The sequence below is a fragment of the Melospiza georgiana genome, chromosome 16 (assembly GCF_028018845.1).
Source record: "Melospiza georgiana isolate bMelGeo1 chromosome 16, bMelGeo1.pri, whole genome shotgun sequence".
Taxonomy (NCBI): Eukaryota; Metazoa; Chordata; class Aves; order Passeriformes; family Passerellidae; genus Melospiza; species Melospiza georgiana.
Window position 1 is genome coordinate 12,115,917 of NC_080445.1, and position 24,112 is coordinate 12,140,028.

Genomic DNA, 24,112 nt, shown 5'->3' on the forward strand with positions numbered 1-24,112 from the left:
ATGGGCCCGGCTCTCTCCTGTCACAGGAAGCAGATGAAACTTCTAGAAAGCTTTCTTGGCAATGGTTTAGAGTTTCTATACCATGACAGAGAACCTGTTGAGCCTACAACGTACCACCTCACCGTACACAGGGCATGAGTGCCTTGGCTCAAGGACCTAAAGTTTCCAATTTTCAGGGCTGGCATTTATTCCCTGTGAAAAATGCATGTACTTGATGATTGGCTTTTCACAAATATTAAAATGAATATTATACGTGTTGTGTTAGAAAGTAATGCTGTATTAATTCTCTTAAGTACTGTGTTAAATATAGTTTTAGGTTATGAAAAATGTTAAAATAGAAACGATGCTATGTAAGATACTTTTTTAAAAGAAAGGACTCTGAGTGAGATGGCAGCCACAGGACACCTGAATCTTTCAGAGAAAGAGAATTTATTGCTCTCTTATCAGAAGAAATTAATTTCTTCCGGCCTCGAAGGCACTGTCAGGATTTGGAGGAAGAAGATGATGATGACCAGACAGAATCCTGTGTGTGAATGGAATTTATGCATCATGTATGAGCTGTATGAATATGCAACAGGCTGTTGTTTTTAAGAGTTAATCCTCTGTTAACGTGGGTCCTTTTTCAGGCTGGTGCTGCCCAGAAAAGGTACTTGGACTGTCCATAACTCTTTGTCTCTATTGTCTCATATTGCCCTAATTCAATTTTTCCAAATTATTATTACTCTAATTGTATTACCATTTTTTATAACCATCTTAATACTATTAAACTTTTAAAATTTTAAAAACAAGTGATTGGCATTTTTCACGTTCCCCAAGAATTTTGGGGGGAAATTACAAAAAAAAAAGAAGAGGAGAGACGTTGCTTTTTGGGGTTTTGCCCTGGGACACAACAAGGTGAGACATGATGGGGGGACAATGTTCCTCTCACTCCAGGAATCCCAAGGAAGCCCAGCTTCACAAAAAGCTCTTAGGAGAGCTGGGAAAGGCCAATGGTGCTGAGTTCTCACAAAGCCCATCTGCTAACTTCACAGCCAGGGGAAGCACAGAAGCATTTCCAGTGGCAGGAATGAACCAACTCAATATCCAGGGCTGGGGTTTAGTGCACAGGAGGCTAAAATGAGTGTTTTCAATACAGGAGCTAAGTAACTCACTACACACAAGGAGATTTAGTGATGATTCCATTATTCTAATCCATTGTACTCGCAGCTTTCCAGGTAAATCAGCTGCTCTTTACACATATTTTTTTCTATTGTATTACCAAAAGCCTCTCTGCCTCTCACAACTAAGAACCAGTTCATCCATTCTTTAATACTATTTACAAACAAAGAAATCCAAACAGAGTCACAGGAAAAAGTGATTGAAAAATGAAGCTATTTGAGTCTCGTTTTGCCCACATTATTATAAACTGTTATTTCAAGAGTCTAATCTAAATCTAAATCTTAAAAAAGCCCATTCTTTATTGAATTCAGTGATTGTTTTTCATTTTATTTTCCTCCCAGTCCAGCTGGATGATACCAAGTTCTCCCTGAGTTAGTTCTGATCATTCTGATCACTCTTTTCTTCATGCCTTTTGCAACAGCTAATATTCCTAAACACTTTTGTGCTCAATGCATGAAGAAAAGTGTAAATCTGCACCTCTCATTAACAAATCAGGAGATTTGCGAGTGTATCAAGGATCCTCATAAGCAATCCATGCCCTCTCTTGGTTTGCTGTTCTAAAAGTGTAATTTGATATTGGCATTTTCAGACAGAAATAGCACTGTTTTTGTTCTGGTCTGAAATATTGTTCTGTGATGGATTATTTCAGAATGCCTCATAGAAATGGATAAGAAACACCTAATAAAAGGCTCCTGTTGTGCAGTAATAGTGTGTGTTAGCTCCCATTGTCCCTTCTGACTAGGGAATTTAAAGAGAGCCTCTACAGCCTCTCTCTTGAATACATAATAGCAGTTAAGTGCTCTCTTAGCCCTTCAGTATCAATAGTCAACTACACAGACTTAGCATGCTTCTAAATATGCTGTTAATTCAAAAAGAAGTGCTCTTTGAGGGCCTTCAGTTAGCTGGGCTCTCTATAAATTGAATAATGGCCTTCAGATTTTAACACAACCACTTATGGATGGTTGTGTTGATACACTGGATTGTTCCATCCATTATTAACAAGGAATAAAGTAGCATAACCCCAAACCCCATGCCTGCTTTCTTGCAATATGTTAAAAATACAAACAAAACCTACGTTTAATCCCACCAAAGCTTATATATAGTTTCACTTAAGAAGAGGGTAGGGAGGAGAATCTAAAGTAGTTGATGTCTAAAGTTGATTTTTCCTAAATCCAAACCTCTTCTGACAGCAAACCTGAAATATAATCAATTATTGAACAGCCTGGGTGTGCATGCTGCGGGTAATGAGAATCTGTGCTCTACACATACATTTATGTAGTAGGTCCCTGACTCACATATAACCTGATATACATTGTTTAAAATAGAGGGAGGAGAGAAAAAAACACCAAAAAACAGCCAGTGAAGGTGTGTCTAAGACATTTCCTGGGACCTCTCCATCCAAAAATTCTGTTTAAGACATTAATTTTCCTTTTCATCACTTTTCTAAGCATAGTGAATGCTTCTTTATCATCAACTCTTAGTGTCCCCAAAATACCCAATGAACTGCAGCACTGACTCAGGGAACAGCAATGAATGTTACAGCAAACATCATTTGTGAGCCACCCTTCCAATTATTCTTTGCTGCCCATATCATCCATTTCCCAGCTTTTGGCAAACAGCCCTCTCTCCCCAGTTATTCCTGTGCAGCATCCAGGATGCTGTAAAAAATTGGGATTGGAAGGTGTCAATATCATGCAAGCAAAAATCAGAGAAGCAGCGAAGTTTGCAGCTCTGGTATGAGATAATCCCCCCAATTCCCCTCTGTAGGATATAGAACTCATCCCACAGTAACAGGGATCTCTCCTCCTCCTTCTCCTGCCTGCTTAAAACCACACTGTGTGACTGACTTGTTTCTAATTTAATTAACCTGCCTTCCCATAGGCCGGCTGCACTGCAGCAACAATTCATGCAATGCTTCCATTCACAAAGTAAAGCAATTGCAGCAAACTGCCCTTTCCAAAATACTTTTCAAATTATTTATCAGCGACAGGCATCCCTTGTCTGGTAACTAAACTGAAACTAAATTCTACAAATTCAGATGGTGCTTGTACCAAAATCTGCACCATGCTTAGAGAGTTTATCTGTGCTCCCTAGTGAATTTAATTATTGGCATCCAAGTGTAAATCCTGTCAGCGGAAAAGTCTAAAAACTGGACATTCATTATGAAAAAATAAAAAAAAAAAAAAAGGAGTGATACCATCAGGATTTCCTGCAAAATATATTTACTGTAAGATGTCTCTCTACAACCTCAGGTGCACATAAATTCTCTGACCTTCAGTGCCATTATTTTATACTGGGGCATGCATCCCACTGAAGTTGTTCAGGATCTTTCAAAAATGAAGTCTTTATTCCTCATCGTTCTATGTCCTCTAGCAGACAGAGCAGGTAAGCTGGTAAATGATGGCTATTCTTGGTTCACTTGTAACTTTGAGAGAAAACATGAGAGAAATTCCCAAGTATAAACTTCTGAAGTCAACTCTGAGCTGGAATTATACTCTGCTTGAAAGGAGATGCTTGAGAATACACAAAATGCACTCATGTTCTGCTGATTACTAAAATAGGTTGCATCCATACATCTGCCTGTTGAATAAAGATAGGAATAGGAAAAAAATCACAGAATAGATGAAACTGGAGCCTTTCTGCCCAAACACAAACACTTCAGTTTCAACATGGCCCTGCAGGGATTACAAGTGGATGTGTTTATGCTTTATCCTCTCATATTGTGTCAAGCCACTATTTTCTGTGTAAATCACCTATTTCAGTAAATCTATAAGACAGAGATGCAAATCTAATGCAATTAGATGCAGAGATGCAAATTACTAATCCCTCAGTTCTCCTTGCTTACACCAGCGAATGCTGGTTCTGACTTATAAATAAAATTCTATTCTGAATGACAAGCTGAGAATATAAAAGACCAAAAATTGAATCATCATGCATAATCCTGGCTTTAGCTAGTCTATTTCTTTCCTAGCCCAGACAGGTTCCAGAATTTCAGGAGCATGAAAAACCATTACAAAAATGGTAATGCAATGTTCCCAAAGTTTCCAAAGCACTCACTTTTACTAGAAGCAATTCTATGCTTGGAGATTTCCAAAGAAAATCCAAGAGCACCAAACCAACAGAGCTTGTACACTTGTAAAGCACAGCCCCCTCTTAGCTACCTCCACAATGAATAAATAAATGAAAACTGTATTTTGAAAGTTCCTCTCAATAAGCATTATGAAATGCAATTAGAGTGCATATTGGGGATCCTCTCCTCCCATGTCCAAAATGGGAAAGAACGTATAAGAAGGAAGAGAAAACATCAGCAATATGTTTGGAATACAATTAACCATAATCTTAAACTGCTTTAGCATTAATTTACAGTTGTAATCAAGGTTTAACACAGAGCAGAGTTGTTTTCCATTCCACTTAACTGTATTAACTTTACATTTCATATATTACTTTATTACTTAGCATTTGAGAAGAGTTTGTCTGCCTGACTGTCCATCCTAACACACGGATCTTCCTAACTTGGTTATTCTTCTAATCAGAGGAATTTATTCCTCCACATAACTGCTCCAACTTATCTAGGATTGCAAACATCCCCCCCAGTTCTGACCAAACAAATGTTTTAGTGATGACCTTGCAGTTTGCCTTAAGTTTTCCTCTCAGAGATCCTTAAGCCAGTGCTTTTTACACCTATCCATGGCTGGTGCTTGGGTTACAGTCCCAGTTTTATTCTAAAAATGCACCTTGCAGCCTTAGTCAGGCCCAGGCATTGCCTCACCCCTGTTGCCCAGGTAATTGTTGAGACAGGAGCAGTAGCTCTGAAACAGCTGGGTTTGCATCCAGCCTCAAAACCTACACCATCCACAGTCTGGAGATGCTGTCACCTCAGTTATTTAACTGGTTTTAGGGCTCTCACTAACCAGGAAGCCATAGAACACATTTTCACTAAGCACCAGGACGATGGAAGAGAAATCCAATGACAATTTTTCATTAAAGACTTCCTTTTTCAGTAAGGAACAGCACTTAACTTCTTTTAGCTCTTTAAAATTTGGTCAGTTATATCCACAATAAGAACACCTGAACAAACACAAGAACTTAGAAACAACACAAAGACAAAGAAAGGGCAGTACAGCTCTGCTTGCTCACAAGGGTTTCTTTTGGGTTAAGGAATATCTAAAAACAAGGAAACCTTCTAGGTGAACTCAGGAGAAACATGGAAATATGGCCATCAGAACAAGACCTGCATCTCAGCAAGATTTTCCATCAAGCCAAGAGATCCAGCCACCCACCCCCAAACACATTCTTCCCCCTATTTTGTAAGCACTCCACCTTTCAGTAAATACAGATTTCCTGGTTTTACTGACTCTGTTTGTGAACAAATCCATCATAACCCAGTATGAAATGGTTCCCCATACCAGACTGGGGTCAGAACTCACAAACTTTTACAGTGAAGAAGCAAAAACTCCCTTCTTCACAGTTTCCTACCTTCTGGCATGAAGCTGGCATGAACATTTACAATCAAATAATCAAATCTATGGAATTTCTTCTAGAGATCACATAGAAGAGTATCAAATGCTAAGTACAACCTGTGTGATATAAATCCAAGAGAAACACCTTCAAAAAGGTAACACTGACAGTATCTATGGTCATCTCTTTAAATTGTGCAGACTTCAAATCAATGCTGAATATAGGTAGCTTAATCTTGCTCCAGATTTAAATATATAATCAATTGACTAAATTAATCTTTATAAAATTAAGTCATTGGCATTAGCTTTGAATAAGCCTGGTTTAGTTTCCATGAGGGTATACATTTTAATGAAGAACTCATTATAATGTAGCATAAGGCATAATTAATTCTGGATTATTATTATTTATTTATTTATTTTAGTAAATAGCTAATGCAGATGCTGAATTCCATTTTTCTACTGGCTTTATTCATCTTTCATAAAACACGATTTCCTCTATAATGGCTTGTAAAAGCTCCTCAGAGTTTTAGAAATGCATTAGCTGTCATCGGTGTTGTTAATCTACCTAGGAACTCCTCATTTGGATGATGGTACTTTTGATTATTGAAACAACACTTACAGCTGTGTGTTATACTTGAAAAAGGAGCATCTAAATATCACAGGTGGAATATTAAACAATAATTATTTGACTGCAGTTAGAAAATTATTTAAGCTGACTATCTAACATGACTGCAAATATATTTAGACAAATCTGCCTAGTTAATAGCAAAGTTTGAACCCAAGTGTATGTAATCAAATAGTGAAATGAGTTAATCTATGGAGTGACAGACAGCTTTTAGAAAAATTCTGCTTTAGAGATATGATAAAGTGAACTTTTACCCCAGGATTAGAATGCTGTGCAAGCATATAACTCAGCTTCCCAAACTCCAAACACTGAGAACTGTTTCTAGGGTATTTGCTGAGCTTATGCAAGACTCATTTAAATTCAAAGAGAAACACTAGAAAGATGAAATGAATCCCAGGTGCTCTTACACTCCAGAAATAGATGCTTTAAGACATGAACAAAGAGAATTAGTATTAGCAAGTGTACAGGAATCCTCTCTTCCCCTGGATTCATCTTACTTAAGGGCATGGTTTTATATATATTGCTGTGGTAGTTCTTTACTTCTTATTATATATAACATTCTATTCCAAACCTTTGAACAAATTTCTGAAAGAAACTTTGTTACAAAATCTGATTGTTGGTGGATACTGCTGGATTCCAAGTGCCAAAAAGACCTGGGCAGCTAGAACTTCTCTGACTTCTGAGGCCTTTAAAAGACATTAAAATGCACAGACCTTCCCCTCTCTCTCATTTTGAGTGATGGGGAAAATTTTGCCATGGAATAACTGCCCAAGAAACTGGGTTTTTACAATAGTCTTCACTGGGTCAAGGTTATTTATGAAATGAATACAACTACTCAGCTATTGGGATGACTTGAAACTATCTCCTGAAATTCCTAGAACTTAATAAAACTCAGGAAGAATAATAGTGCTTTAAGTAAAAGAAGGATGGGATCTTCTGCTTTCCACTCAGCTGTGCTCTAATTGTTCTTCACCTCTAATCTTCAGTCCTTTCTTTCTCCACTGCCAACGTCAATCTTGAAAATTCTGAAATACTGGTTTTGTTTATGACCAGAAAATAATATCTTCTCATAGGAGTTACTGTGAATTTCCCTGTTCTCTGGAAGAGTATTCACTAGATTTCCAGGTAATTTCTGTAACATCTTTTCTCCCACCTTGCATTAGGGAGCTGCCAAAAAGGAGCCTCTCCAACAGGCATAACAAAGCTGTTTTCTGCCAGGAATAAAAAAATCTTTTAAAGTGGCCTTACTGTGTCCCAAGCTACATGCTGTACAGGGCTGATCTGCTGTAGCAACACAGGTGCAACAATATTCTATATTTCAATAAGGAGAGTGCAAGAGATTGCTCAAAAATTCATTGTTCCAAAACCCAAAAGAGAAAAACAAAAAGATCTGCAATAACTGAAAGGAACAACATGGAACTTGGCTCTCAGAATGCCTGAGGCAGAAAGAAAGGCTTGGTATTACAGACAAAATATACACTATATAAAAATAAGCAGGTGAAAATGATATTATAACAAACTGCAGAAACAAAGACAGTATCAGAGCATACCTAGTAAAGAAACCCAGCTGCAAATCTGTATTTTCCCATAATGAGCGTATGGGGAAAAGAACCAGACTCTAGCTTAAATACAGGAAAACTATGGGATGTATTTAAACTTGGATGGAAATACTAATAGATGAAAAAAATATCCCAGTTTCCATGAAGAATTTGTGAGACAAATCACAAAGTGCTTCTTAAAAATTTCCTTGTTAGGACCTACCTAAGATTTTAATAAATATTTTACTGGAAAAGATAAGAAATGGATAACACAACTTCATTAAGCATTCCTTTCTCATAAGAGGAAAACCCCCTAAAAGGGGGAAACCCTTAAGGAAAATCTTTTATTTATTAGAGGGAGGCTATGTAGATATAAGTCATCTTTTAAAAAATTTCCTACCCATGATCATATATGGAAAAACGCAATTCTGTGAAAAGCTAGAATGATACATGAAAAAAAAAAAAAATACCCTTTAGTTTTCCCTAAAATATCATTTTCTCAGCAGAAGGGTGGGAAGGGCAGGAGCTGGTGGCCATCAGGGAGCCTTGCTAGGCCCTGGAAGTGCAGCAGGAGTCTCCAGAGGGCCCTTCCCCAAGGTGTCCCTGGAAATCCACACCAATCTCACCATGGCTGCAGACCCACATGGCCAGAGTGCTGCAATTTACTGCAGCACCAGCATTTCACAGGCACAAAAACAGCCTTAGAAGGGCAACCCAGGAAGAGAAATCCATAGTGTTTTGCAAATATACAGTATTTTGAGCCCCCAAGGTGTTGTGCACCTCTGAGTCTCCATTTTTAGCTGCCACTCATTTTCTCAAGAAAGGTTTTCCTTCACAGAAGTGTACACTCCAAAAAAACCCCAAGCTATAACAATCATGTCACTGGTCCTACTGTTTACAATTATCTCCAAGGTTTTAGGGTTGATTTACATTGCGTTCCTCCCTATTTGACTTTAATTGTCTGCTTCAAGTTGTCAGGACATAACTATATCTTAGATTTGCATTGCATTAGGGGGATCTTCTCCTTTCTCTATTGATCTTGTCTCGCGGAGTAATTTAACTCCATTCTAATTTTCCTGTGCACGCGGGGTGCTCTCCATCCCAGGCAGTGAGTTATGTGTATTCAAGTGGTGCATCTTATGAATCTTGTTAAGCTTTAGCGCCTTGCAGCCCGCGCTGATGGAATATTTAATCACAGAAATGAGTTGGCAGATTTGATGTACAATACGGGGAAGCCTCGCGGCCGCGGCGCCACCGGCAATTGAGGAACGGGGGAATTTGCCATTCATCAGTGCCATCCTGACAGCTTTGTATAACCTTCTGTTTTTCACTTATTTATGAAGATTAAAGGTACTTTAAATCAACAGTTTCTCTGTAGATGTATCATCTTTATTTCAGAAGTGGCCAAATTTTTCATCATTTACTAGGAGCTAAAGGAACTTCTTGCGCTGACTGTGAAAAAGTTGGTGCAGTTTTGTCATGACAGTGCTGAGACAATAAGTAAACTGAACAAGTAGAACTGACTGTCTTAAAAACCACATCTCTAATTTTATAATTATAAAAAATTAAATTGCTTTTTCTCTAAAGAATGTGGTTGAGGGAATCCAAAAGTAAAGTCACAGTGTTCTATTCTAAAATGCAAGAACTGCAGTGTTTTTTACTGTTTCATGTCCTAACAACTTCAAGAGAACTCCACAATTTTGACTAAATTATTTAAAAGAAAGTTTTATATGTTTAAATGTGAGACCTATCATATTTTAGTTCAATATAAATAAAAAGCATTTGACATGCATTGAAAAACTCAACAAAACCCAAGCCTGCCTCCATGTATAAAGAGAAAAAAAATCAGAAATAAATGAAGTATCTTGATGGAACTTTCTGCAAAGGTGTGGTGGAGTTCGTGTCATAATTCATAAAATTAAATTAATACTCTTCTAATGGTAATTAAAGATTCTCATTAAGAAGGGCAAACACCTCCCTAGTGCTGGCAATAAAAATGCACTTGGGACTTTAGGAGGTTATACAAAAAAATCAATAACCTGCCATTTTATAATTAAAAGACAAAATAAATGTTAGGGAAAAGTCCAGTAAATTAGGAAAATTACCTTCAGGAGAGATTGAAAATATTGATTTTAATTTACAAACTATGTGAACTCTTCATGCCCTACTTCATGAGACAATTATAAGTCAGATTGTTAATTCTGCATACGTATTAGAAAATTGATTACTGTACTATGGGAATATTATTATATTTGTCATTAACACAAAGTCATTTATATGAAATGACTAATAACTCTGACTTTCTAATTTATGCAGGTTCAGGGTTGGTTCACTAACTACTCAAACGAGATCAATGTTAAATTCCTGTTTTCAACATAGACATACATCAGCAAGGAAATAAATTCTGCCTGCACCAAATACTGCAATTCCATGAAAGCCAAGTTAGGTTTTTTTATTATTATACTCTGCCACTTTTACCCTAATTGGAAGATTTTTATCTATCTCAGTAGAAGCTTTTTTTTAACCACAAATGTGTGTTTGTAATAGTGCCCTTTTCAACAATTTTCATCTCCTGAAGTCCCTCAAATTAACAAAAGTTTTTCACCTTTGTCAACTGGAGACTCAAATATCTCCATGAGTGGAGATTCCCCAGCTTCTGCTGACATGACAACCTCTTTCCATACTGAACTACCAGCCATGAAAAATGCTTTCCTGATGGCTATAGGGTTTGTGGGTAGCATTCAAATTCCTTTGGAATCAACTGGATTTTGGACTACAAATAAGTTTATTTTCAATTCTGTTCCTAAGTTATTTGTAGAAACTACTGCTAGCCATGACTGACTTCCAGCAGACAAAAACTGAATCTCTAACTCCAAGCTGCAATCAGAGTCGGAAACTGGTCTCAGTCAGGTGAAAATATAGACTCAAAACACAAAAACATAAAACTGAAAAACTAACTATAAAATGTACAAAAATTTTCAGAAAAAAAATATGATTCCATATACTCTATACCTATGTATGTCTACATGTAGTCTCTCTCTCTATATATATATACATATAGTTATAGATAAGATTTTTTTGGCTCTTGTTCCTTAAAGAATCCCTGGAAGAAGGTGACTGCACTAAAATATGAAATAAAATAAAATCTCATGTAAGACTAGGATATTGCAGTACATTTCATGTTACACTAGCTATTTTCCAATAAAAAAGGTATTCATATATCTTCTATATAAAGTTTACTATGCCCAGGTAAAGTAAAATCTTGAATCACAAATGTATAAATGACTTGTAAATAATGTGAATCACACAAAGAAAGCAAACCTCACACCAAACACAAATTCTGTACTTTTGCATGTTTTAAAGAATACTAAATGAAATATGGCCAGTGGGACAATCATAGAGCAATCCTTACCTGCATAGAACTCTGGACTATAAACTGCACCAACAACTGGATTTAATTTCCAGCCTGCAGCAAACAGAAACATAACAGTTAATATTGCAATTAGTGATAATAATAACAACTATTATTATGACTATAACTACTGTTGTATAGAAAATACAGACAAAATTACTTCAAGAAAGGTCACTGTAATTCAAGTTTCATAGTTATCTTTAATTACTGATCTCTAATATCAGAGTCTGAGGTATGGAAATAAGCCATGAAACGAGGCATTCACCAGACACGTGGCATTTACTGGAGTGAATGGCCAGGTGAATTACCTTGGCTGAAATGCACATGGGTTTACTCCCTCAAGCTCTGGAATGGAGCCAGATATTTCAGGTATCCCATAGCCTCTAGTACAAGGCAGATGATTTCTCAGCCACTGTTTTGGCTCTGGTTATGAGCCAGAGGAGCCAGGGCAGCTCATTCTCTGGACACAAACATTTCTGATAAGCCTTTGCTAGCGAGGGTTACAGGGCAACCAAATAATTGGAGTATTTGGATTCTACCCTGGCAAAAGGAAAGCACAGCCACGGCATGGCAATGTCTGTAGGAAGGAGATGCTCTATGGGGTCCAGTGCTACAAATCAGCCACTGCCCTGCTCTTCAATAATCACTGTCCTCCCAACCCTGCACAGAACCCCAGCACAGAACTCTCAGATCTGCTCTGCCTGTGTCTGGCCAAACTCCAAATTACTGCTTGCACTTTACACCTGCTGCAGCATCCCCAGGCTGGCTGCAGACCCAGGGGCGTGCAAAGCATGGGGATGTTATCTTAATAAAGACAACCAAGCTGGAGGGACAGGAGGGGCAAGAGAAGAGCAAAATGAAGTGCTGCAAACTCATTAGTGTTCCCAGCTGTGGCGCAGTGCCAATTACTGCTGTGTGCTCAGCCACAGGTAGATCCCCTCCCTGCAAACTCCACAGAACATCCCCCCAGCCACACTGTCTTCTTCCTTCAGTGAACAATTATTTTGAACCACTGGAACTGAAAAATTAGGGGTTTTCCTAAAGCACACTCAAATCAGAGGAGTGGGAAGTGCTTCTTGTAAATGGGAATAAAGAAAAAATACCCTGAGCAAAAGCATGTTGTAAACTCCAGAGCTATGGTACTTAAAATAGAACTTATAACTGCTACTGGAATCAAAACACAATCCAGACACTTTTCAAAATCACAAAAGCCACAATTAGAAGAATTTAAATGCACCCAAGGTTTATTTCTGCCTTGGCTATATCATGTAATGCAAAAGGACTGTGGAAAATCATTAAACATCAAGGCATAATACTAAAAAAGCACAATGCAAAAAAATCTCAATAACAAACTATTGCCACCCTTTCAAGCTACCTCCATCTCATGCATAGTAATTATTTCCCAGTAATTAACTGTTCAGTAAGAGAGGGGAGGGGTGGTTTTGAAAGGTAACTCATGAGTAAGTTCAGAGTAAGCAGCTTTGCGTGACACCTTTTCTGTAGAAGTGACTGCAGTTCTGCTATGTAGCCAAAAGACAGTTAGGGAAGCTGGAAAATGTCCAGCCAAGGAGGGCTAAAAGGTTTTTCCGCCTAAAAATACCACAGGAGTTTTACCTGATCATTGAATTTCACACTCCACAGGATTATATTTAGGAACATCAGAGCATAACATATCTCTTAGCCAAATTTTGTGTGATAGAAAATCATTCAAATTTTGAAACTTTGGGTAAAATTCTAACTTTACATATGTTAGGGAACATCCAATATTTCAAATGCAATACTTCCTCAGAAAACCACTGATCAAAACCATCCAAAATGAAAGATTGGACAGAACTTTAGATCTGTCAGCTTTTGCTGTCAAAGCATCTGACAGACATCTCTCAGCTTCTAAGTTACACTAACAGTGCCACAATTTGTCTGAGAGAAAGGAAAAAAAATCATCTTGGAAGACACAGATTGTTCTTCACAGCTGAAAGGCAGTCTCATATTTCAGCTCCTTACCACTCTCCCAGTGACGGCTGTCTCATCTAACTTTCTGAAGCCTTTGGAGGAAATACTTCATTCATGGTGAAAATAACAGTAATTAAACTTAACTTTATCTTGTCAGCCAACAATGTGCTGGCCCATAGCTGTGTGGGTTAATCAAGTGTGATGGGAGTTGATGTATCTGAGAGAGCAGCTGCCAAGTAACCCTTCTGCAGCAGCTGGAGGAGGCAAATTCTCGGCTGTGGGTGTAATTCTGAGCATTTTTCTTACTGTCACAATATTAATCTCCTCCTTGAGCTGAAACTGGAAAAGCTTGAAACTTAAAAATCAGCCAAGCAAAGAAAAATCCCTCTGCCTGACCCAGCTTCCCAGCCATCCAGAGAAGCAGTTGGCCAGTGGGCTGAAGGGAAGGAAATGATCCTGGGGGAACAAGCTGCGGTAGAAATGGGGTGCAGCAACACAAAAAGGATTATTTTTCCTTCATGTTCTGGAGAGGCCACCATGGCCAGAGAAAGGCTTGGGTAGGAAAGAACCCTGTGACTCCATTTCCTTCCCTGCTGTTTGCTACCCAGGGAGGGGGACAGGGAGTGGGAGGGGATTTAACTGTGCTAATAGGCACTGGATGTGATTTTGGATCTAAATTTAGAGCAACAGAAGGCTCAAATCCAAAGCACCACCAGTCTAAACTTTAAAATATATTTATCCTTTTACAGATCTCTGCTTCTTGTTCCTCCTTTATTACTGCAGTTCTCTGAATGTACCTGCCCATAATTCTTTGTGTCCTACAACCCTTGGATGAGCATCCTGAATGCCAATATGAGCATCAGAAGAAAGTACAGCTGTGAACAGGATGGGTTGGAACATCTAAAAATGTCTCAAATATTTTTGCTAACCTGTAGCACTCCTGACATTGAATTTCCTTGCAAAGAGAAATCAGCTGTATCTCCAAAGCATGAGGTGAGCCATCAAAATCATCCTGACTGATAACAAACCCACTAAAAAAGCTCTCCCAGCAGCTGCTCATTTGGGGAGTCAAAAGTCACTGGAAAGCATACTTATTTCAAGGATCATTTCGGACACAAAAGCACACCACTTATTTGAACAAAGCTGTATATATTTTTTAAAAAACCCAAGGTTTTTGTGCCTTGAAATCTACTGACTTCTGCAATCCTATTAACAACATGAGCCCTGTTATCAAACAACCAGCTGCATTCAGGAATGGAACACAAAACAGAATGTATCTTGTTTTTAAATTAAAATAAATATCAGTTCCTGACGTTTTGATAGAATACAACATGTGCCCCAACTACCTTTTGAATACCTGCCAACAATATGCCAGTCACAATACACACTTTGAAAGATAAAGGGAGGCATTAAAAAATAAGTGGTTCTGAAGGAAACAGAAAGGCATGTGCAAACAAAATGTTTCTGGCTACCTGCATCAGACAAAATTCTGCAAATTTTCATGTGCTGGTGGAGCAAACTGGCCGTATAGTTTATTTAAAAGATGAGTCCTTTACCTTAGACAATAATAATCTTCAATAAATAATCAGCTCTAGCAGTGGTTAATTCCTGACAAAATGATAAAGAACTAGACTTGTATCATGCCAGGATGACTGATAGTATAAGCACTGATGAAACCAAATGAAGCCCCTTACACTTCATTCCTTGTTGCTTGGGATGATTATGCAAGAGGGACGTGATTGTCCTTGTGTGTTTACTTTAGGGGATTTCACACATTTTAAAAAATGGTAAAAAAAGATTAAAACAATCAAAACCTATGAATTGCAAGCAGAGGTTGACTTGGTGGGCACCTGACAAAAGGCGTGCAAATTGGTTGTCTGGTTCACAATAAATAAATGTTACTTATGCACTGAACAGGGTATTTCATACTTTTGGTGAGATCTGGATCTGATGGAACAGGATGGAAAATGACAAACAAAACACTTCAAGTGGGAAACAATTTACAGCAGATTTTGCTCATCCTGGTCTTGGACATTAATAAATGAGAATGTGTGACCTAAGTAATCCTGCAGTGCAGGACATAGATTTGAACCTCCTCTAAAACCACATGGCTAAAAATCTCCCATCTCTTATCACCAGCATTCCCTTGCTTCAGCACTGCCTGTGCTGATATGTAACATGTTATTTGCTCATGAACAGTTTTGTAGCCTTAGGATAATATGAATACAAAATATGCATCATCATTTACAGAAAAACTACTTTTGTCATTGCAATATAGCAGGCAGAGTTCATAGCCTCATATGCACATGGTTAATTTAGCTCTGTATTACAACAAAATCTCTTTATGTGATCCAGTCAAGCCTCATGTCTCTCTCTAGATTCACTGGGATGCTTTAAAACCAATAAAAACTAAGGAGATTTTCCCATCTGCATAATTTGCCAAGCTTCACATCTATATACAAAATGAGGAAGGAAACAGCTTCTAAGAAAGCATGAGGAAATTCAGGCTTTTCTTCTCCAGATCATTTTAACTACATCAATTATCACGTCACACGAAAACCATACCTGTGTTTTATTTTTACTGTGTTACAAGAAAATTATGAGCTTTAATAAAAAATAAAGCCACTGTGTGCCCTGGATTTTAGTAAAACCTCCCTAATGACACCTCAAGTAGAGAAAATATGATCCATTATATTTCAAAATGGAAAAGAGCCTAATCTACCTCAGGAAACCTTTATGTGCACTTTTCATCTGCTTTCCACTGTATGGGAAAAACTGAATTAAATTGTAAACCAAATACCAACAACTGCAGAGCCTAGCAGAACTAAAAGCATAATTGCAATAAAAACTTCAGTTCATGTGCTATTGTTTGACATGACTGAGTTAGGAACTTGGTTGAATTTGAATTTTCTGAACCAGTAATGGCACAAAAGCACGTGATCCAACAATTGCAAAGGAAAAAATTTAAAAATTCATTGTTTCCAAATGCTTCAAATAACTGTTGATTCTTTTTTTATCATTAAGTTGGTGCAATGTTGTACATTAAGTCAGTATTAGAATGAATTTTATTTTTAGATAGCTTGGAATTCTAATTTCTCCATGGGAAAAGAAGAAAAGCTAGAAGCAGCACCTGCTACCAGTCTCCCTTCTCCTAACAAATTGTGGAAGGAAGATATGGAAAATGATCTCTGACCAGATATGTGCCCTGGTACTAAAAGGTTCTACAGGAAAGACATTCTTGCTGGTCTCCCTCCCTCCATGCCCCAAACCAAGCTGAATCCTCCCATCAGTTCACTCATCACTACATTAATTACAGCCAGAGGGATTTGAGGTCCAACACTGGAATTCCAGTCAGGGGGATTTGGGGTCCAACACTGGGATTTCAGCCAGAGGGATCCCAGCCTGAGGGATTTGGGGTCCAACATGGGATTCCAGCCAGGGGATTCGTGCTCTGCCCACGTGGCTGGGAATCAGCCAAGCTCTGCAGAGGTGCCATTCCTGCCCAACCCCATTGTGTCCCAGGACTCTGAGCCCCAGGAAGGCAGGGGGAGCAGAATGGGACCCCCCAGGAGCAGGACTGGGGGTGGCATGCAGGGACAGTCACCCCAAGCAGGGCCCCGTGCACTTACCGTTCGTGTAAGGGTTGACGGTCTTTTTATTTGTCATTACACGTGCTGTGGCATTATTTACCTAAGCACATAGAACAGGGGATTAGAAAGGGTTACAGGCAGGGCCCGTGTCACTATTAAAGGCATGCATTATTACTGCTATTAGTCATGTGAAAATAAAATGCAATTTAATTTATAGAAGGCAACAGGTGCATAACAAAATCATACTATTTATAATTACATTTACTTTCATAACCATTTTAACTTACAAATCATTTCAATAAAGCAACATCATATCATTTAAACTTTAATAAAAAGACATTAAAAGCAAATTAAAAGGTACTGCATAATTTAAGACTTAAGAGCATGCTTGTATTCCATGATAACACTGATACAATAAATACTCAAAACAGAAGAAAAAGAAAAAGATTATATGAAGGAACATGCAGTGGAGTAGAAAGGAAAGAGACAAGGTACAAGGAAACAAAGAAAATGTCAAAAAAGGGACAAACGAATTTTAGCAGTGTGCAACATAACCCTTTAGAAGAGAAGTACCATTGGAAAAGCAACATCTAGCATTCAACACTTGGAACAAGAGCCTTTTTCATTGCAAGAATTAACAAAATCATTCAAGCTTTAAAATCACAGCTAACAAAAGGATAAAAAGAGGGTGCATTATTTAACACAATATGGAGTTAACAATCTGAGTAAGATGTGCACGAAGTCATATCCTCAATCCAATCAGTGCCTCCCAGGCTTGCTTAAAACGTACACTCAATTACAGGCGTACCAATATATAGAAAAAAATGTAGCATCAAGAAAACTTAATACAACAAGTCAAAAAAATCCACGTGGTATATCAGCGCTAAATACGTGAAACGGCAGATGGACTTCTCCACTTACCATTCAGCACCATCGCCAGCATGGGTATGTATACAGTTACCATGGTTACTGAGAGTTTGGTGAGGGCCCTAAGCGCTACCGTCGAGGGGGAAAATGAAAAGGCAAAATATGCAACATCTTACTCAAAAGACGACAGCATTTTCAATTGGTAATTCTTTCTTTTTTTTTTTTTTTTCTTTTTTTTTTTTTTTTTTAAGTTCTAACAAATACGACTGAGGCAGTGTTGAAGGGGATCCAGTGGCGCGGCAAACGTGGCTGGAGGTTTTTGGAGATGGGGATGGATCAGGCCACCCAGCTTCCTGAAAATTAGATGTGAATATTTCTCAGTCTCTAGTCTGGCTTTGTTTCTTGTGCATCTTTTTTGGACGCTTCTTGCCCAATCTGAATTTTTTGAAAGCCACTGTGGATCCCACATCAACCCTGCAGCAACAAAAAAAAAAAAAAAACAAAAAAAAAAAAGGAAAAAAAAAGGAAAACAAAAAAAAGAAAAAAAACCAACCTTTTGTTTGTTTTTTGTTTTGTCTGTCACACTTTTTTTTGTTGTTGCTGTTCTCAATTTTTCTAATTTTTTTGTTTTTTGTTGGCTGTTTTTTTTGGAATCTACTGCACCCATTGATTTACAAAACATCGAAAATAATAACTTCAAAATATTAAAGCTTTCTTTTTATTTTGCTCTCAAATCCGTCATCCACCTTTCAGCAACAATGACAATAATAATAATAATAATTACAAAAGAAATCATAATAAAAAACCCAAGTAAGGCCAGATTCTCTCTCTTTATATATAAATATATATATAAACAATGGGAAGGGGGAAAGGGGAGCACACAGAAGACACCAATGATGCATCTGAAACAACAAATGAGAGTGAAGCAGACATTTATAAAAAAGATGAAAAGGAAAATATTTTGAACATGCACCTCGATTTTACGGCCCTCTACCACGGTGCCGTGTAATTTCTCCCTCGCCCTGTCCGCATCAGCACTATTTTCGAAAGTTACGAAACCAAATCCCTGCATGCAGGAGGGAGAAGGGGGGAAAACAACATGCACATTATTATTTCAGTCAATGACCACTTGTTTGCTTATGTTCTCTCTCTTTAATTTAATATTTTTCTTGTCCTCGCTTCATTTCTGTAACATGCAAATTAGAAAAATTATAGTTGTATTGAGATGTGCAATAAATAAGCAACAAATGTGAACAAATTTTTTTTTCCCTGTCATCAGTTAGATAATACCCTCTCAGAAAGTCAAAGAATGATACCAAAAATACCTTTCTACATGTCACTACAGAGGAAAATAAATCTAACAATAAGAAAATGAAATTAAAATAAATTACAGTGTTTACACATAGAAAAAAATGAACTAATGAGAAAAGAAAATGAACCACATTTTAATGACATGCAGATATCTCAACAAAATAAAAAACATGTGCACAAAATTCAACACTGAATGTCAATATACTCTAAACATTGCCTACTCAGTCATGCTGTTGTGATCATAAGAAACACTGTTCCCATGCAACACTAGGGTAACTTAAACTTTTGTCAAACTATACAGCCTTTACTTATTTTTTTATAAAAGGAAAAAAGGAAAGAAAAAAAGAAAAACCACCAACAAAACAAAAGTACTTTCAGAACAAAGTATAAACTTTCTTGTATTAACAGATCAAAGAAAATCACATGATGTGAATATAAAAAGAAACTCTGATAAAAGAAGAAAAATGCAAACGTTTTGAATAAATTTAACTGCTTTATTTACTTGTTCTGCATATTATTTTCCACATATAGAACATGCAACTGGTAAAACTCCAGAATCCCATGCTAGTGGGACAAATCTGAAATTCTGCTTAAAACAAATCCCCTCCTTTATAGTACTAGGCTTAAATAAACACTTTAAATCCTACTAAAATGCCTTTTATGCCCTGAGTTAAATAAAACACTGTTTAAAATGGCAAATATTTTTGAGAAATTTGACAGTGAAAAACATTTTAGAAACATACACCAACCCTTTGAAGTAATTCTTGCATTAGCACTACAATGCCTTTGCATGCCTCCCAAAATTATCCAAACAAACGCTCCTCTCCATCCCTGAGCTTTCACACCCAGAAACATTTACAAGTTGCACGTGGTGCTTTGCACACAGGCAGTGCTTACATAGTTTAAGTGGTCCTAAAACCGTTTTTATTTTTATTTTTTATTTCTGTTTTAGCCTGAACTCTGTTCTGCTCCTGAGCCACCAGCCACTCATCTGCCTTTGCTGAGTTTTCCAGTGTTCACCCACTAGGAACACTCTCTGCAGGGCTACCTACTGCACAAAGTGACTGGTTAAAAAAAAAAAGGGTAAAATTATAATAAAAATAAAGATAAGACATTTCTACATTCATTTACACAAAGGGGAAACCAAATATCAAACTAAGGCAAAACTGACACGAGGCAGGGAGAAATGAATGAGTATGGACTGCACAACTAATTAGTCAACCACCAACAAAAGTGAAGTAACTCTCAGGATAATTTCCTGGGTTATTTGGGTTATTTCACCTGCTCAAAGAACTGAGTTATTTATTCCCATTTATAATGCAAAAAGGGCCATTTATGTACAGCAGTGTCTCTCTAAAGCAGCTTAAGCACAGCTACTCCTTTTTCCCCGTTTAAACCCAGCCTGAGGCCTGAGCTGCCAAGTGCTCTGTCAGCAGCTGAATCCATTCTCACTAGTCCTGATTCCACAATTCTCTCCACAATTTTAGCACAAGGCCATGACCTCACTTGCCACAAGTCACTGGGGATGGAGCTCTCAGTTTCCCAAAGCACCAGGAGTGGTGAGAGAAAGCAAATCCCCCTCCTCAGCACCAATGTCCATGGTTTAGATCCTTGTACAGGCTCTTCTTATACCTAAACCCATCCTCAACTTTAAACTCCTATTTCTTCTACAAATTATTGTCTCATCTTGTTAAAACTCTGTAAAAAATCCCTCCTAATTTAGGATACCATTAAGAAAATTTCACAGCAGAAAACATCACTGAATCCATGGTTCTAAGCAGAGTAACTCCATTCAATAGCAGAAACTCCCCCAATTCGGTTTGTTTTTTTTCCTATTATCTTGCCTGAGAAATTGTCCCCTCCTGGAATTGCAAACATTTGGAGGGAGTTAAGTCAAAATTTTCTACCAGTTAACTTTTGTTCAAACGGCTAAAGAGAAAGATAAAAACCTAATTATACTAAAAAATTAGAAAAATATAAAAAGTGGAGCCACAAGCCAAGAACTTCAAAGATTCTGAAAATAATACGCATTGTCATTTTTTAATTTCTTATGTTGTACTTATTCTCATAATCAACACTACTTAACTTAAGCTCTTGCTATTTATGCAAATCTTTAACTTTACCTGGCTGACAGAGAAACTCAAGAACAAAACCCAGATTCACCCATCACACATTCAAATACCTACACAAACACTTCAGCATCAATTTAATTTGCAGCTGAGTTAACAGCTGCATTCTATTAACTGGTAATGCAAATATAGGCCTTTTATTTTTAAAACCTGTCAAGTGATTTAATAATAACCAAGTTAGAATGTGAGGAGGTTCTGATTTAATTTGGGAGGCACTTTGGGGTTCTCCTTATTTGAAGAAATAGGTGTTAATGTAATATACAATAGATACACATTAATAAATACACACATAAACAGATTTCTGCAGGTATATATAGAGCTGTCTAGAGCATTGATTTATAACTGATAGAAAATGGTCAAAAATTCAAAAGTCATCAGTGTTGCTGTATATTTTAGCAAAGCTTTCTTCATTATGATTACACATTCAAACAAGCAGACATTTGTACTATGACTTTCATTGATTTAGGGTTTTCTTTTATGGAAAGACAGTGGTGCTCTAATGTTATGTTTTTTGAATATGCAATTCCATTTTTCTTAACTATTATGGCATGAGAATGAGATTCCTTCTGGGTTTTTTTGCAACAATTGTTTAAAACATTAACTATTAGAATAAAAAGAAAGAAAAAGAAACAGAAACAAAAACAATTCTAGCAATTCTTATGCCAAACTGCAGCTAGAAACAAATTTGAATTCTGATCCTGCAAACTTTGTTACCTGTACTCAGTCTGAAACCACTTAGTAGTCCTTTCAGTTTCAGTGGGATTTTATGAAAACATAGATAAGCACTGCCAGGAATGGGACTTTAATCTGGTGCATCTTAATTCCTACAGAATGGACACGAAATGATCAGATTAAAAAAATAAAAAATAAAAAAAAAAAAAAAAAGAAAAAGAAAGAACAGAAAAAAGATGTCCCTCTCATTCCTAATATTTCTTTTTTTTTTCCATAACTTTCCATTTAATTGAGAGAATCTAAAGTTACTTCTGCAAATGAAAATATGGAAATATTCGGTAGCTGTAGCTGAAACATCTCTGAGCAAGGTGAGAGGCAGCAGCCCTGAGCTGTGAGATGCACCCAGCCCTGCCTCAGGCATCCCTGGGGACAGCTGGGCTGCAGGAACATCTTCACCAAACCTGACCTAAGTGTGTGACTGAGGCAGGGATGTGACAAACCCAGCCAGGAAAACCTTTTCCCTCTGAAATCCTTACCAGGATCTTTCCTTTAGCACGAGGCACTGAGATATTTTCATGCTGCCAAGCAAACATCAAAATAAAAAAGCTCAATTTGAAACATCTCCTTACGCCATCCCCCAAAACTCTAACAAAACCTTTCACTTGTGCAGGTGTGGTGGTTAAAATGTGCCCACCTGGGCAAGGTTTAGTGGCTAAACAAAAGTTTAAACTCCTCCCAGGTGTGCTCAGCTCCACCCTGTCAGCACCAGCAGCAAAAGTGGGGGATGGCTCTGGAAATTAAAGGGATGATGCAGCAGCAGCAGGTCTGGGCAATCCATGTCTTTTGCAAACATTGTTGAACAACCATAATTTAAAAATAATAAATTTTGGCCAGAGTAGGGGATTCTAAGCCACCCAAATTCCATCCATTTTAGTTGTTTACTGAAAAAGTGATGAATGTTCCAACTGAGTTTGGGCTGGCAGGCAAGGGGATTAATTAATGTCTCAGTAATAAACCAGGAGATTTCAGCTGTTCCATTTAGGTTTAAAATACAAAGTGAAGGCTCTAATTTCAGAAAATAAATATTAACAGAATTAAAATACATCTGATTTAAGATAGATTTTTGATGTATATGACTCTTTAAATATGACAGGTTACACTATGTCTAGAGCAGGGATAACATTCCATCACTAATAATAAATGATATATGAGTTACAAGAAGATTGAAACATTTGTGAATAAACTTTTTAGTGTGTCTGACATGGCAAGGAAATGAAAAAAAGATATGCATATGACAGACATAACCCCTATAATGCAGCTGATATCACAGGTGAACACACTGGGTTACAGTTTTGCACCAGGTGATGCAGTCCTGGCCATTCTATCTTGCTTTATTTCTTAAATACTGAATAAATTGAAGTATGCATTCAAGGCAAAGTATTTTTGGAAAAAAAAATTAGGTGTTTGCAATACAATAAGAACTCTTTTAATAAAGTAAATGCTAAAAGAGATTGTTTTCAAAGGGTTGGTGTAGTAAGGCTTTAACTAAAGAGGAAAACATCTGCACTTAATCTGGAACAATCACATATTTTCTCAGCTAATTACTAAAGAAGATAATTATTAGATATAATTGTCATCTTTCATTTCAATAAAGGAAAAAAATACCTGTACTAGTACAAACCTGCCTACAAATATCTTTAACTATGGACTCATAAAATAAATGAAATAATTACCCTTGAAAAATAAGGACAGCAAAAATCAACATTCCCATATAACAGGTGACAGTTTGGAGTAGTTAAAATTACCCCCTTTAAAAGATATGAGTCCAATGATTTTCATACTGCTTAGAAAACTGACTGACAGCTCAGAATATGTTTTCACTAACATAAAATTTCAGACATTATTTTGTCACAGCAGTGCAGTTGTTTCCTTTTACTCATATATTTTAAACAAAACAAAAAACTCCACAGGTGAATTAAACTGCTTACCTTTGAGCCTCGCTCATTAAAAATAATTTCAACATCTAAGATTTTACCAAATTGCTGCAAAGAAACAGAAAAAGTCACATGAAAATTAGATAACTTCAACTCTTCTATCATATACAATATAAAAGTTGTTTCAGGAAATGCTGCAAAGTTTTACAAATGTTAAATGATATAAAACCAAATATTTTAAACACAAAAAGAAAGACAGCACTAAAAGGAGTCAGATCAATATTATTTCTAAATTCTGTGCATCATTCTGCTCAATACAATCACTACTCAGTGGAACTTCAAGCTCAGTAAAGCCCCTGACAGAGAGAAAAGAACATTCAACTGAGAGGACAGTGAAGTAAAAGTCCCAAATTTCTGCATTTTCCAGAAAAGGCGAAGGAGTTTTGTCACTTGTGCATTACAGGAATAA

General features: G+C 37.2%; 1 protein-coding gene across 35 annotated transcripts in view; it reads right to left on the bottom strand.

Annotated features, from left to right (window-relative positions):
• RBFOX1 (RNA binding fox-1 homolog 1) overlaps window positions 1-24,112 on the bottom strand; it is a 1,171,935-nt gene that overhangs the window by 68,227 nt on the left and 1,079,596 nt on the right. For all 35 annotated transcript variants that reach the window (XM_058035398.1, XM_058035402.1, XM_058035413.1 and 32 more), the window contains 4 exons: window positions 23,698-23,751; window positions 18,571-18,663; window positions 16,770-16,830; window positions 11,191-11,244 (listed from right to left, as the gene is read on the bottom strand). In XM_058035398.1, the coding sequence (XP_057891381.1) occupies window positions 11,191-11,244; window positions 16,770-16,830; window positions 18,571-18,663; window positions 23,698-23,751 (262 nt within the window). The remainder of the gene's footprint in view (window positions 1-11,190; window positions 11,245-16,769; window positions 16,831-18,570; window positions 18,664-23,697; window positions 23,752-24,112) is intronic.